General features: G+C 37.9%; 1 protein-coding gene across 2 annotated transcripts in view; it reads left to right on the top strand.

Moving 5' to 3' along the window:
- The window catches only part of UBE2H (ubiquitin conjugating enzyme E2 H), a 103,135-nt gene that overhangs the window by 69,674 nt on the left and 19,291 nt on the right, over positions 1 to 14,170 (top strand). For both annotated transcript variants that reach the window (XM_025291519.3, XM_006043406.4), the window contains exons 4-5: positions 4,921 to 4,960; positions 6,271 to 6,323. In XM_025291519.3, coding sequence (XP_025147304.1) covers positions 4,921 to 4,960; positions 6,271 to 6,323 — 93 coding nt within the window. The remainder of the gene's footprint in view (positions 1 to 4,920; positions 4,961 to 6,270; positions 6,324 to 14,170) is intronic.

Raw genomic sequence — 14,170 nt, 5'->3', positions numbered from 1 at the left:
TATTTTAATAATCTGTGCTTTTATTTTCTAAGATGTGTAGTTTTGCGTCAGCTTAGCATGGTTTGGATTCCTCCTCCAGAATTACAAATCTGATTTCCTTCTGATAAAAGATAGAGGACAGAGGGGGTAAGCTGTTCAGCTAAACGTTTGTACCTGTTGTCCCCCTTTTTATAAGTGCTTGAGCCATACCAGAGAATAACTGTCCAAAAAATTGGAACGAGTTCTGAATTTTATCTGAACAAATCACTGAAATGTACCATTAGAAGATGTCTGGTAGTGAATAAAATCCTATGTGGATTAAAAATGACTTGCTGCTTCCACTTGTCATGTTTCCATAAAAGCAGTTTTCAAAACATGTTCTCTTAAAATATCTTCAAAATAGTTCCTGGTCGAATGGAAACAAGTGTTGGGAAAATTCTGTTGTTGCAGACAAATTCATTAGGGTGGTGATAGCTTTGCCAAAAGGAAGGAAAACGTGCCAGGGCAAACACGCTCAGTCCTGAGAACGTTCCTTCCCTGAATTCCTAGCTTATTCTTTATCCGTCTCCTCCCCTCCTTGTGCAAAAGTTCCACTGTTGCCATCATTATCCAGAATGTAAATAGCTTTGCCAGAAATGCTTCCCACAGCTTGTCCAAGAACAAATGTAAAGGACGTGTGTGTATATATGTATGTGTGTGTGTATACAGACACACACACATACCCCTTTCCATTTATTTGCATCGGGTAATTTTTCTAACAATAGAAAAAAACTGGTGTAGGAAGAGATGACTGTACTGTGGAAATTGTTTTTTTTGGTAGAGTTGGTCTGGCTGTGCTTGTTTCTCAGTGGCAAGGTTATAAACTCCATTTCTGCCTACTTTGGAATAGTCAGCAGATTTTTGTATCTCTTTGTGGTATTTTAGCATGTTAGAAGCTTTGTATTACATTCTCCAGAATACTTCTGTACCTAGAATGTGCCCTCACAGAATTAATTTCCTTAGTGGACTTAACCATTGGCCATTTCTCCTTAAGTTCTCTGTTCTCAGAGCTCTGGCCATTGTTATTAAATCCTAGATTTTAGAACTGATCGTCCTTTTACAAACAGAAATAAGAGTAGGGGGTTTGGAGATCATGTCCAGCTTTCTCTCTTTGCAGGTAAATAAACAGGCCCACAGAAGTGTAGTGACCTGATCAAGGCCTGCAGTTAAAAGGCAGGGTTGGGACTAGAAGTCAAGCCCCTATTAGCACTTTGACCCTTCCAGTCAGGTTCTGCTTTCCACATCACACCTAGATGGGGTTCAGCAGGGACAATGGGGACTGGGCTCCAACCCATTTGTTACTAAAGAATATGTTTACTGAGCCCCTTTTGGTTCTCTTTTTTATGTAGTTTTGAACTCAACCAAGCCAAAATCTAGATTTAATTGAAAACGGTGTGGAAACTGTATTGATGCCAAATGTAATCTCCAGACCTTGTACAAGGAGTCAGGCACCTTATTCTTTTAGAGACAGTTTTGATAAACATTTCAGGCTTGTTTCACCATGGCTGTTTCCTTGGCTTATACTTTTGAGGTCCCCGGTGACATCACATTATTGAAGCTTCATTCTTTTATTTTTATTATGGAAATATAGTTAATTTACAATGTGATGTTAATTTCTACTGTACCAAGTGATTCAGTTATACATATATTTTCTTTTTTTAATACTCTTTTCCATTGTGGCTTATAGGATATTGAATATAGTTTCCTATCCTATACAATAGGACCTTGTTGCTCTCCATCCTGTGTATAAAAGCTTACATCTGCTAACCCCAGCCTTCCTTTGGCAACCACCTATCTGTTCTCTACATCCATGATTCTGTTTCTGCTTCATAGATGGACTCATTTGTTCATATTTTAGATTTCACATATAAGGGATATCATGTGGTATCTATTTGTCTTTCTGTTTCTGACTTACCTCACTTAATATGATGATCTCGAGTTGCATCCATGCTGCTTCAAATGGCATTGTTTTGTTCTTTTTTATGGCTGAGCAGTATTCCGTTGTATATATGCCACATCTTCTTTATTGCTTCATCTGTCAGTGGACATTTAGGTTGTCTGCATGTCTTGACTGTTGTGAATAGTGCTGCTATGAACATGGGGGGTGCCTGTGTCTTTTTGAATTAAAAGTTTTGTCTGGATATAAGCCAGGAGTGGGGTTCCTAGATTAAACAGTGATGCTTTATTTAGTTTTCTGACAGTTCATTGCTTCTAGCCCATTTCCATTGCTGTAGTCCTACTTCTGGTACAGAGGTGGAGGTGCTTTTTTTTTTTTTTTTTTTTAGTTGGTGGATAATTGCTTTACGGTGTTGTGTTGGTTTCTGCCATACAACAGCAGGAGTTAGCCATAAGTATACATACGTCCCCTCCCTCTAGAGTCTCCCTCCCACTCCCCATCCCATCCCACACCCTCTGGTTTGTCATTAGCTAGCTGTTTTACTCTCCGAATTTGTCCCACCCTCTTCTGTCCTCTGCTGTGTCCACAAGTCTGTTGTCTATGTCTGCGTGTCTTTTCCTGCCCCACTAATAGGTTTATCAGTACCACTTTTCTAGATTTCATATATGTGTGTTAATATATGATATTTGTTTTCCTCTTTCTGACTTACTCACTCTGTGTAACAGGCTCTGGGTGTGTCCACCTCACTAGAACTTGTGGAGAAAATATCCTCACCCCTGAGAATGAAGCACTGTTAATATTTGTACATTTTTGTTTCCAGTTTTTTTATCTGTGTGCACACTTTAAAAAAAAAGAGCAAATAATATGTAAGCACATTATCTCTTTTTAGTATATGTGCTGCCAAAGCAAGCACCATCTCTTTTTTAAAGGAGTATAGTTCTATAAATTAAATTCATCCTTGATCACTGTTCCCCATTTTGTTCCCCATTTCCACCATGACCTTGACCCTGCACCCTCACTAAAATAATCGCTCTTGTAAATGTGGTATATGCTGGTCCAGTAGAGTTTTCTGTTGTTGTTACCATAGAGAATATGCAGTCTTGCTCTGTTTTCATTTATCTGAACGGTGTCATGATGCATATATATATCATCCTGCAGTTTTTTTGTTTCCCCTCAGCCTTGGCTCTATCCTAATTGATACATACCGACCTAGTTCACTACCTCAGCCGTATAGGACTCCCAGTACAAGGATGTGCAACATCTCTCCAGTCCCTTGGTGATGGGGTTGAACTTAGTTCTTGGTTTTTATAAACACTACAGCAAAAGGTATCCTCACGGGTCTTGTTGTATACATGTGTTAGTGTTTTTCTAAGGTTAGGTAGAACTTCTATCCTGCCTTTTCTTTTAACATTTAAGGCATGAATGTTTCCATTGGCTTACTGTAATCTCCTTATAAACACATACTTTGGGAATCTAGACTTTGAGACATCTTTAATGAAAAATTAATATGACATAGTAATTGGACACAAATCCTTTTGCATCAGAGTAATTTAAAGATTGCATGGACTTTCTTAATAGTAGGTAGATAAAGCATTAAGCTATTTTAACACCAAAGATTAAAGAACAAAAATCGGAACCATGATTAGTACTTGGAGTGGCTTGAGCAAGTAAGGGTTGGAATGCCTGGAACTTCATCTAGTCTAATCCCCATTTTCTAAGTCTAGAGAAATTTCTTAGATTTTTGGAGCTGACCTCTGTCACTCCTCATCCTTGAGAATCCTCCTTTGATTCCGCTTGTCTGCCTCTTTCCTGTAATCTTCCTCTCCTCATGCATGCTTCCCTGTCACCTCTTTGTGCATCTTGCAATTATTCTTCATGTCTCCTGTCCCATTGCTCCTGTCTCGTGACCTCCTCAAGAATAGTGTACTGTCTTTATTTGGTTTTGCACCTTAAATAAGCACAGTGCCTGATACACAGATGTTGAACAAATATATTTTGAATGAATGAAAGAGGTGAATGTGAGCTATGGGGTGAGGGAGGGTGGGATTGGGACGTGGTGATGCTCACCTTAGTAAGGAACTTCAATTTATTGAAACTAGGGAGCTGAATAAGGAAGTCTTAAAAGGGAGTTAGGCGGTGAAGATGACAAAACGCCAGCTTTGACGGTGGGCTCTGCTTGAGAGGGCGTCATTTGCTCGTATGCAAATGGATTAAATCACTGGTTTTATGTTAGAAAATAATTTCTTTTCAGAAGTTAAATACCAATACATTTGTTTAAAAGTCTATACCTACTTGTTTTTCTAGGAATAAATCAAAAAGCTTGAATCCCCGACAAATATAGCCATCTTACAGAATTTTTTTAAACACCTTGCCCAATTTCTTGGTTGCCCCAATTTTAATCAAAACTGGGTTTCCTGGAATGAGTAGACTAAAGTTAAAGGAAATATTTTGGTCACTCTTCTTATGAAATCCTTTGTGGTTTGGAAGCAGTACTCCTTCAGTGTTTCAACAGCTTCATTCATGTTCCGCACACAGTGTAGCACAATGATGCCAGTAACTGAGCTTCAGAAGGAGAAGTTCAAATGCAGAACCTCCACATTTAGAAATTGAACAATAAAACTTTGGGGGAGGAAAGTCAGAGTAGCTTTCTTAACTTTTATCATGGCACTAGTTATAAACCATTTAATACTATACATTTTCTTGGCAAGTATCATCATAACTCAGAAAATAATTCTTTTAGTGTTTATTAGAAGCTTCATTAGATTATTCTAATAATCTAATGATTATTAGAAGCTTCATTGCTCTCAAAGTTTGCCCATTTGATTAATAGAATGCTGATATATTTTAAGTAATTGACACTGTCAGGAGAATATAGTCTAATCAGTAACCAAAGATCTAAGATTGAAAGTAGTGAGTTATCCTAATACTGAAATTATTTCCAGTACTGAAATACTTTAATTGTTCTCTGGATACTTTTTGCTGCTAATTAACATTTCTTTTTACAGGATTCATGAATAAAATTTTCCATCCCAACATTGATGAAGCGTAAGTAACTATTTTAAAATGTTTAAATCTTAGCAGCAACTGCCCTTGATTAGAGTTTATGTATTGTAAAAAAGTCTCAATTATCTTTTTGGATTTTATCAACAGATAGGACTGTCAGAAAGGTCACTGACACTATAGAATCCAAGAATATGATATTCTAAACCACTTAGTTCAAAGTCTGCTATTGGACTCCTTGGTTTTTTCCATTGTCACGAACGAGTCCTTCATTTCCCTTGATATCCAGCTAACATTTGTACTATTCCACATCTCCATCTCTTTGCATAGACAGTCCAGAGATTGGTCTTCAGTGTACAGAGTGTATTATTTTCAGCCCCTGAAGTATTTCTCAGTTCTTGAGAGTAAAGCAAACAATTAATCAATCACAATTACCCCTTTCTTTCCAATATTTTCTTAGTGGTATTTTAAAATGTGCTAAAAGTGCCTCCTATTTTCTACTTCCAAGGCAATTTAGAATACTATTTGTCCCACAGTTTTTCATTGTCATAGCATTAAAATTTGATATTACATATATACACACGTGTATACATGTGAAGTATTCTGAACTCTGAGAGGTTGTATGTATATATATGTGTGTGTGTGTGTGTGTATCATGCCCCATTGTCTTTTAAAACTGTCAATCATCCTAATAAAGATGGTCTCTTCTGTAACTGTAATATAGTCATAAGATTCAGGAATATGAATATTAATGCAGTACTTTTTCATCTACTGCCGTATTCTGGTAATGTGCTTTTTCATTCATTAAAGGATCCAGTCTAGTATCATCTACTGCATTTAGTTTTCATGTTTCTTTAAAGTAGTTGCATCTGAAACCATTCCTCAGATTTGTACAGAATTGACATTTTGGAAGAATAAAGACCAGTTATGTCATAGACTATCCCTCAATTTGGGATTGTCTGATTTTCCCTTATTAGGTTCAGAGTATGCTCTTAAGACTGGAAAACCGAAAGATAAGATTGTGTCCTCCCCAGGGTATTCCATTTGGAGGCACACAAGTCTGTCTACCCTGATTACAGTGTTAATTCTCATCACCTGGCTGTGGTGTTGTCTGGTTTCTTCACTGTATAGTTACTGGTTTTCCCTTTCAGTTTGCAAAGAGACCCTTAAGACTTTGTATATTCTGCTCCTCATCTTGTTTTTACCAATTGGGATTCTTTGGAGTTGTTTTTTTGTTTTTTTTTTTCCCCCAATGATCTACTAAAAATATTTCTGATGATAAAATTAGTTGTCTGATACATGCAACTAACTTTCTGATTTTTTTTTTTTAATGCCATTCTTTCCATCTGTTTCAGGTCAGGAACTGTGTGTCTAGATGTAATTAATCAAACTTGGACAGCTCTCTATGGTGAGTTTGGCTATGGAATATTTTTTAGAGATGTTGAGACAATGCCTAAAAAAAAGTTGTTTGGATTTTCTTCTCTGGTTTAAGATGTTTTGTTGGGAATGTGAAGGGATTTTGAAGGCCTGGTGGGAAAGTTTAATCAGTGAAAAAACATATTTTCTCATGAGTACAGACTTGGTTTAGCAGTGAAAGTTTGAAATAATCTTTAAGATTCTGAAATGAAGGTATACTGATACTCACATGCAGACACACAAATACAAACAGAAACATATATGTGTTATTCTGAAGCACATTGTATACATGTTTATCTGTAATGCCTTTTAGTTTTGGGAAAACCCTTAGGAATATCCCTTTGAAATGAAATGATGTAATTAGGAGGTTTGGGAGATCATCTGTTTCAAAAATCAAAACTTTGTTATGAAGCAAAGAATCATTTAGCCTTACCTTCATTGCTGAAACTGACATCTCTTACAGTGAATCTGCACGTAAATTGAGGTCACAGAGAGAGAGTATCAGGTCTTATTTCCCTGAGCTTATAACTTGGTTGGGGAGCTAAAAATATTTTAAAATATATTTAAAGCTAATTAGGGATACAACAGATCAGTCTGTGTGTTCTCCCCACATGACCAAGTTCTCAGGCTTCCCAGAGTCTCCCTGTTCTCATGCCCCCACTTCATCAGCATCCCCTGATGCTCCAGCTGGAAGTAATCTTTGGACTTGGCTCAATTTTACAGCTCTTTTTTTTGGGGCGAGGGGGCGGTGGTGGCTTCTGCTTTCTACTTAGTGTTTGTTGTTTGCCCCGACATTGTCTGTGCTACTGGATTATTTGCTGCCCTAAGGGCTGGCAAGGCACCCTTCTGATTGGTCTTTTAAGTCCTGGCATGCCTAGCACAGTGCCTCGCACCAGTGTGTTTGTAAGAATGAATGGTCCAGACAGCAGACACTTACTGAGAGGTGCAGAGAGGGAAAGATCACATCAGGCAGGGGTTAAGCAAAGACGGCCGCCTCTTGTTATGAGACCTTCTGGTGGTCTGAAGGTACACAAGACCCCTTATTCCAGGGGTCTTGGTGACTCCATCTGCGAGTCACCTTGCACTGACCTGGTGATAAGAACCACAGAGGTTGGTCATCAGCAGCACAGTTAATCCTTCTTTTTCCCTCCTCCCGATTCTTTCAGAAATAATTTCCTCTGCCCGGAGTTGTCCTCCCCGATCTCTGTGTGATTGGCACCTTCTTTTCTCATCTCAAACATGCTTTCTTAGAGACGCCTCCTTTCCTGGCCGCTTCACCTAAAATAATGTCCCTCCATAGTGCAGCACCCTCTATTTTAAAAACCTTAAAATTTGTTTATTGTTCATCTTGTCCTATCAGACTGTAAGCTCCACCAGACCAGGGACTTTGTCTCGTGTGTGTATGCACATAGGTACAAGTGCCTAAAGCAGTACCTCGTGTACAGTAAGGGTTCAAATATTTGTTGAATTAATAAGTGACTTAACCATGCCCAGTACTGTTTAACATGAGAGTTTAGGGAAACGGCAGCTTATAAGGAGATGAGGGAACAGGAAAGAACATCTACTCTGAGGTTTATTAAATGAATTCCCTTCAAGATGGTTTTTTTGGTAAAAATGTCTCGTGGCAGGCTGCCTGGAATATCTGATGTAATGATGTGTTGTCTTAAACTGCATTCACATTTTAGAAATGTACATAACTAAATACTGCAAGCTGGTTCCAATTACAATAAAGTAAATTGGACTTCAGTTTGACTAATTTTTTTACTATTGACCAGAGGAGCTTTGGGGACGAGGTTTGCTGATTCTCAAGCATCTCACATCTCAGAATAGATTTTTTAAATAACTGTTTTATTGAACTTTAACTCACATACGTAAAATATACACATGTAAAGTGTATACTTTGATAGTTTTTAGTATATTCACAATTATTCACTACACCACTGCCACGTTTTTATCACTGAATATTTCCATCACTTCAAAAGGCAATCCTGTACCCTTTAGCTATCACCCCCTCATTTCCCAGCCCCTCCCCCAGCCCTAGGCAACAACTAACCTACTTGTTGTTTGTATAGATTTGCCTATTCTGGACATTTCTTATAAATGGAATTATATTAATATAATATATGGTGTTTTGTGACTGGCTTTTTCACTTCTTGCAGTGTTTTCAGGATTCATCTATATTGTAGCATGTATCAGTATTTCATTCCTTTTTATGGCCAAGTAATATTCTACAGCACGGATACCATTTTTATTTGTCAGATGATAGACATTTTAGTTGTTTATGCCCTTTAGCTATTATGAATAATGCCTCTATAAATATTTGTCCACACATAGTCTATGTGGATATGTTTTCCTTTCTCTTGGGTATGTACCTAGGGTGATACAATAACTTTGTTTAACCATTTGAGGAACTATTTGCCGAAATAGTACCATGTTAGATTCCCACCAACAGTCATAATATATAAGGTTAATAATAGACTTTCAAGCATAAGGCCAATATGACTAAGGTTTCATCACATCTACAAAATTTTAGAATATGTTCTTGTATTACCTTGCAAAGCACTTAGTAACAAGAATTAAACCACATTGATCAGAGCAAATTTTGATTTCCCAATTACATGTGTATGAGTTACCTTTAAGTGTTCCATAATACAAGAACATGAACACATAGGTAAGTGTAGGAAACTAGGAAGGAAATATTTTTAGAGTACAGTTAAAATTATACTCATCACGGGAGAATTGTTTTGACATTTTGCTCAAATCCAAACTATTCCTCAAGAAAATCCAGCATTTCTTCTATGAAAAGTCTTATTAGGAGCAGGTAACTACAATTTATGTATTTAATAAAAGTACTGGTAGAAAGGATTGGTTCAGGTGACCTTGAAGTTTCTTTTAGACTTATCTGACCTTGAGATCTGAACTGAATTTTTATTACAAACTGCTAAACCCTCTGGCTGAAGGTTAGTTCATAATTGGTAAATTCTGAATCACTCAGTCTCCTGCTGTGATTCTTATTCTAGTTCAAAGGACAAAAAAAATCTAACCTAATATGAAACAACTAATAGGAGAAAGTTGGCAAGTTAACATGGGTGTTCAACTGAAAAGCAAAAGGCTTAGCTTGGTAACCAAAACTTGTTTCAGCACCTCTACTGTATAATATGGTAAGGAGCAGGGAGGTACTTGTGAAATTTCCTGCAATTAACTTTGCCCTGGGTATGTACTGTGCAATATGTATACATATTTTTATTGTAATGGCAATTCCTAGTTGAAATTTCAGATTTATACTCATCATTACCTGATAATAAACAGTGTTTATGTTTGTAGCAAATTCAGTCCTTTATTCCTCTACCACCGTGACTACCACCTGCAACCCTGCAAAAGAAAATTGATTTCTGGCAGCCCATTTGACTTACTGCCTCTCTTCTCCTCCTGCTTTTCCTTTACCGAGTGTACATGCAGTTTGTTCATTCAGAAGCTCAAAATTGGTATAATTGTAGTTGAATCACCCAGTAATTTTTAAATTTTATGTACCTTACCAGAGAACGAATTATAGTAGGTAATATGGTTAATTTTCTAAAGATGCTGCTTGTCATCAATATGAAGCTGTCTGTTGAGTTTGGAGTTACTGTTGTCACTCTTTGCAACATCAAAAGGAAAGTAGCATATGCCATCAGAAGATTGATTTCATTTTGGCTTCCTGTATGATAGCATCCTTTTTTTATATCCCTTTCTGCTCTTGCAGGCAGCAGTGATAAAAGCTTGGAAAACTTACAGTTCAGCCAAGGGAATCTGGATTTCAGTTTCAAAAACAACTGTAATTTTAAAGACTGGTGAAAGGAAAGTTCATTAAGCCGTAGGTAGCTTTCTTAGCTCCTCTTCTGTTTTCCAGTCTTCCTTATTACTCCAAAATATATTTTATCCATCATTGTATTTTCAACCCACACTCCTGGAAGGTCAGGTACCTTTACTGCATTATACAACTTGAGTTTCTCTCTCACTCTTCTGGCCCATGCATACCTGATCCTCACAAATTATGTTTCAGTCTCTAGCCTTCCTTTTACTCATTTTTCGACTGACTTGATAAATTACTTATTTGTGGATTAAGTGTGAACAAGTAATGTGGAAGACAATTTTCTTATAAAATTGGGCAGTTTATAATTTTATTCTCACCCTTAGGGTTGCTAGCCAATGGACTGGATACTCCTCTTATTTTGCTGGTGAGAATAATCAACATTTGGGAAATTACTTCCCCTGGAGTCATTTGGAGAGTCAATAACAGACAAATGAAGTTGACTACAATGAAAGGAGTACTTCGGGGACTTTGAGATTGGAATTAGGCAGAAGAAACAATGCTTCTTTTACTAGGCATTTAGAAAAATTTTAAGTCATAAATTTACTTAATAGTACTGTGCTATAACTTAATGACTTTAAGCTGCTAAGTGAATTTAAGCCTTTCCATATTGGACATACATTGTTGTTACACCCCTGTTTTCAATCAGGTAGTCTGTGAATCTTTCCAGACTACTCAGATTGTACCTGAGGGTAACTGTATCTTACAATAATGCTTTAGGCTGTTTCAGAGTTTTGCTTGGTATGTTTCTAGACATTTTAGTGTAGTTGTAGAGATAAGAGATACATTTATCTGTCTGCATGGATGATTGACTCACCAACAACTACTGTTTGAACAGGCTTGAGAGCTCAGTATTGATCCGTGTTGGAATCACAAATGTCATCCTGCTTTTGGAGCAGCTGGATTTCATTATGAGTCTAGACTGAGGCCAGGTAGAACAGTTTGTTTCTCGGACTAAGGGAGAGATGTCACCTGCAACAGATAAAAAAGAAATATGCTGGAGTTTGGGATTTGATGGTTTCTACAGTGCTAGCTTCATGATCCGCCTCCTTTGTGTGTTTGTAGATATTTAGATTTGGTGTTGGCCTGTGGCCCAAGAATTTAACTAGCTATGCACAGAAAACTGGGGCCTCCTTGGGTTGAACAACTTAGCAGAAATTCATTAAAAACACCACATTCACATTTGCTGACGGTCAGCATTAGAACCATGGAGTAGTCCAGGCTTTGTGGATCGTGGGACATGAACCAGGCTATGGTCCTGAAAGACAGCCACAGCCATGTTCTTCTTTCTTTGGGGCTATAGCTGCAAAGAAAGTGACTGTGACTTTATAGATTTGTTTTTTCTTTCTTTGCTTGTGATCAGTGTGTCTAGGTAAAATTTTTCCCCATCCATGGCCACTTATCTTATAATTCCATGAAGTTATCTTGTTCTTTTCTGACATTAAAGACAAACTAAATTGTTGCCTAGTAATTTAAAACTTTAAAAATGAGTTTTAGTATGACTGTAAGAATATCCAACTAGCTGCTGCTGCTGCTAAGTCAGTTCAGTCGTGTCCGACTCTGTGCGACTGCATAGACGGCAGCCCACTAGGCTCCTCTGTCCCTGAGATCTCCAGGCAAGAATACTGGAGTGGGTTGCCATTTCCTTCTCCAATGCATGAAAGTGAAAAGTGAAAGTGAAGTCACTCAGTCGTGCCCCACTCTTAGCGAGCCCATGGACTGCAGCCTGCTAGGCTCCTCCATCCATGGGATTTTCCAGGCAAGAGTACTGGAGTGGGTTGCCATTGCCTTTTCCAATCCAACTAGCTAATTATACATTAACTGCCCTCATTTCTAGAAGGCTAATAACAAATCCTATTACCATGTTTTAGCTTGCAATCTTTTAAGGTAAGCAGGGTCATGCCAGGTTTAAACTAGGATGAATGACCTCTAAAGAACACCTAGGTAAGGTGGAAAGTGTTTCGAGATTGATATGACAACAAGGGGAATGTTTTTGTTGAACGAGGGTCTCTTTTATTCCTTCCGATCTGTGTAGTAGCATTCATTTCATTCTGCAGATCTCTGCAGTTTAAAGACATTATTGGGAGGGGACGTAATTAGGCAGTGGGTGAAAGATGATTTTCTAAGATAGCAGAATGCTTTAAAACATTCCATGTTATAAAACTACACCTCTAATCGGTGACCTGGTGATCCGACACTTGGCAGAATGTATCTGGTATTCCTCCAGGTTTTAATTAACACCCTATGTCTTTGACATTGCTCTTTCCCACGTATGACAGGAATACTTGTTTTTAGCTTGGAATACTTAAAAGTGTAATGCTTTCAATAGTGAGATTAAGTATATCATGAATATTGCAAAAATTCTTCAAGTGTTTACTAATTCTTACTAATTCCTACTAATTCTGTGTAGAAGGTATGAGGAGGGAAGTTGCTTTTTTGCATGCATGAGACCTTATTCTGTCTTTAAAATATCCCCATGGACTAACATGGGTTTCCCTGGTAGCTTAGCTGGTAAAGAATCTGCCTGCAGTGCAGGAGACCCCGGTTTGGGAAAATTCCCAAGAGAAGGGAACAGCTACCCTCTCCAGTATTGTGGCCTAGAGAATTCCATGGACAGAGGAGCCTGACAGGCTGCAGTCCATGGGGTTGCAAAGAGTCGAACATGACTGAGTGACTTTCATTTTCATGGTCTAACACGAGAACACGCATAAATCTAATGAGTTCAGACCTTTCCTATGTTTTATCCACACAGAAGACCCTCTCAGTAAAGTGATTGGATACATTCTTGAGTATGTCATCTAGCATTTTGGTGTGCCGGATATAGTATTCCATTAAAGCATGTTAGCATTTGGTATACTAAATACAAACCTTGTGGCCAGCTGGTTCTGTATCACGGTACCACAGCAGGTCTTCGTAGTAATCTGCTTCATTTTGCCACATATGTGCCCTCAAACAGCTATAGAAATAGGCTTTCCATATTAAGTTAGGTTCGTGTTAGTTAGAGAATATTTCATCTCAAAGCCACTTCTTTTTTCAAGTCCTCCTACCTATCTGAGGGCATTCCTCCTGATTGGCTTTCGTATTCACAGACTGTAAGCAGAAGAAAATTAAAGTTTAAAAAAACTCAAATCCATCATTAGTAGTACAGCTTCTTAGGAGCTGACAAGAGTAGAAAAGTAAAGATCTATTAATTAACCCCAAATTCTTAAATAACCTGAGGAAACCTGGAAATTGTATTTGCCCTGATTCAATCTTACAAACATTGACTACATGTATGTTAGTGTGTTTTTATACATACAGATCCTACCCCCCCCCCAAAAAAAAAAACTTGAGTAAGCAAGATGGAATTTTATGGTTGGCTTTATTTTGAACATATAACTGTAAATCCATAGCTTACTTAGCAATATGTTGAATTAATTCTTCATAAGATAAGCAGAGTCAGTCAGTGGGGTTTTAAAAGGTCAGCTGCTGATTTTCTCTGGCAAATCAAGGATAACATAGCTTTAATTCCCTGGTGATCTCAACTTATTTAGCCATCAGCTTCAACTATAATGGCCTAAAGCCATGGAAAGAGGAGGTCACAGAGTCAAGAGTCCTAAGCCACCAGAATCTACACCCTGTTGCTTTTGCCCATCTTTTTACCTCTCTGATTGTAAGGGGTACTTTTCCTTTTTTACTCTTCTTTTAGCCCTGCTTCCTATTGAATTACAAAACAGTTAAACACCTTAAGGAGTTGTGGCTAACTTAGTGACTCTCAGCTTGGGAAGCCAGGAGTCCTTCTCTTGGAGGGAGAGGGTCAGTAAAATATAAGTTTGTTTGGATAACATGCTTCTGGAATACAAAGTACTGTAGGAAAAATGAGAGGAACTTGCTCTTGATGGGAAATAACCTGAGTGATTGTTTTAAGGACATGTTCTCTGGTTCCAAAGGCTAGCGTTTAGAGACTGGAAGGTTGAAGCCAGAGATGGTTGTCCTGATGCAGATCTAAA

This window comes from Bubalus bubalis, chromosome 8, assembly GCF_019923935.1.
Source record: "Bubalus bubalis isolate 160015118507 breed Murrah chromosome 8, NDDB_SH_1, whole genome shotgun sequence".
Lineage (NCBI taxonomy): Eukaryota > Metazoa > Chordata > Mammalia > Artiodactyla > Bovidae > Bubalus > Bubalus bubalis.
The sequence above is the reverse complement of the archived record's forward strand: the minus strand, read 5'-3'. Positions and strand labels throughout refer to the sequence as shown.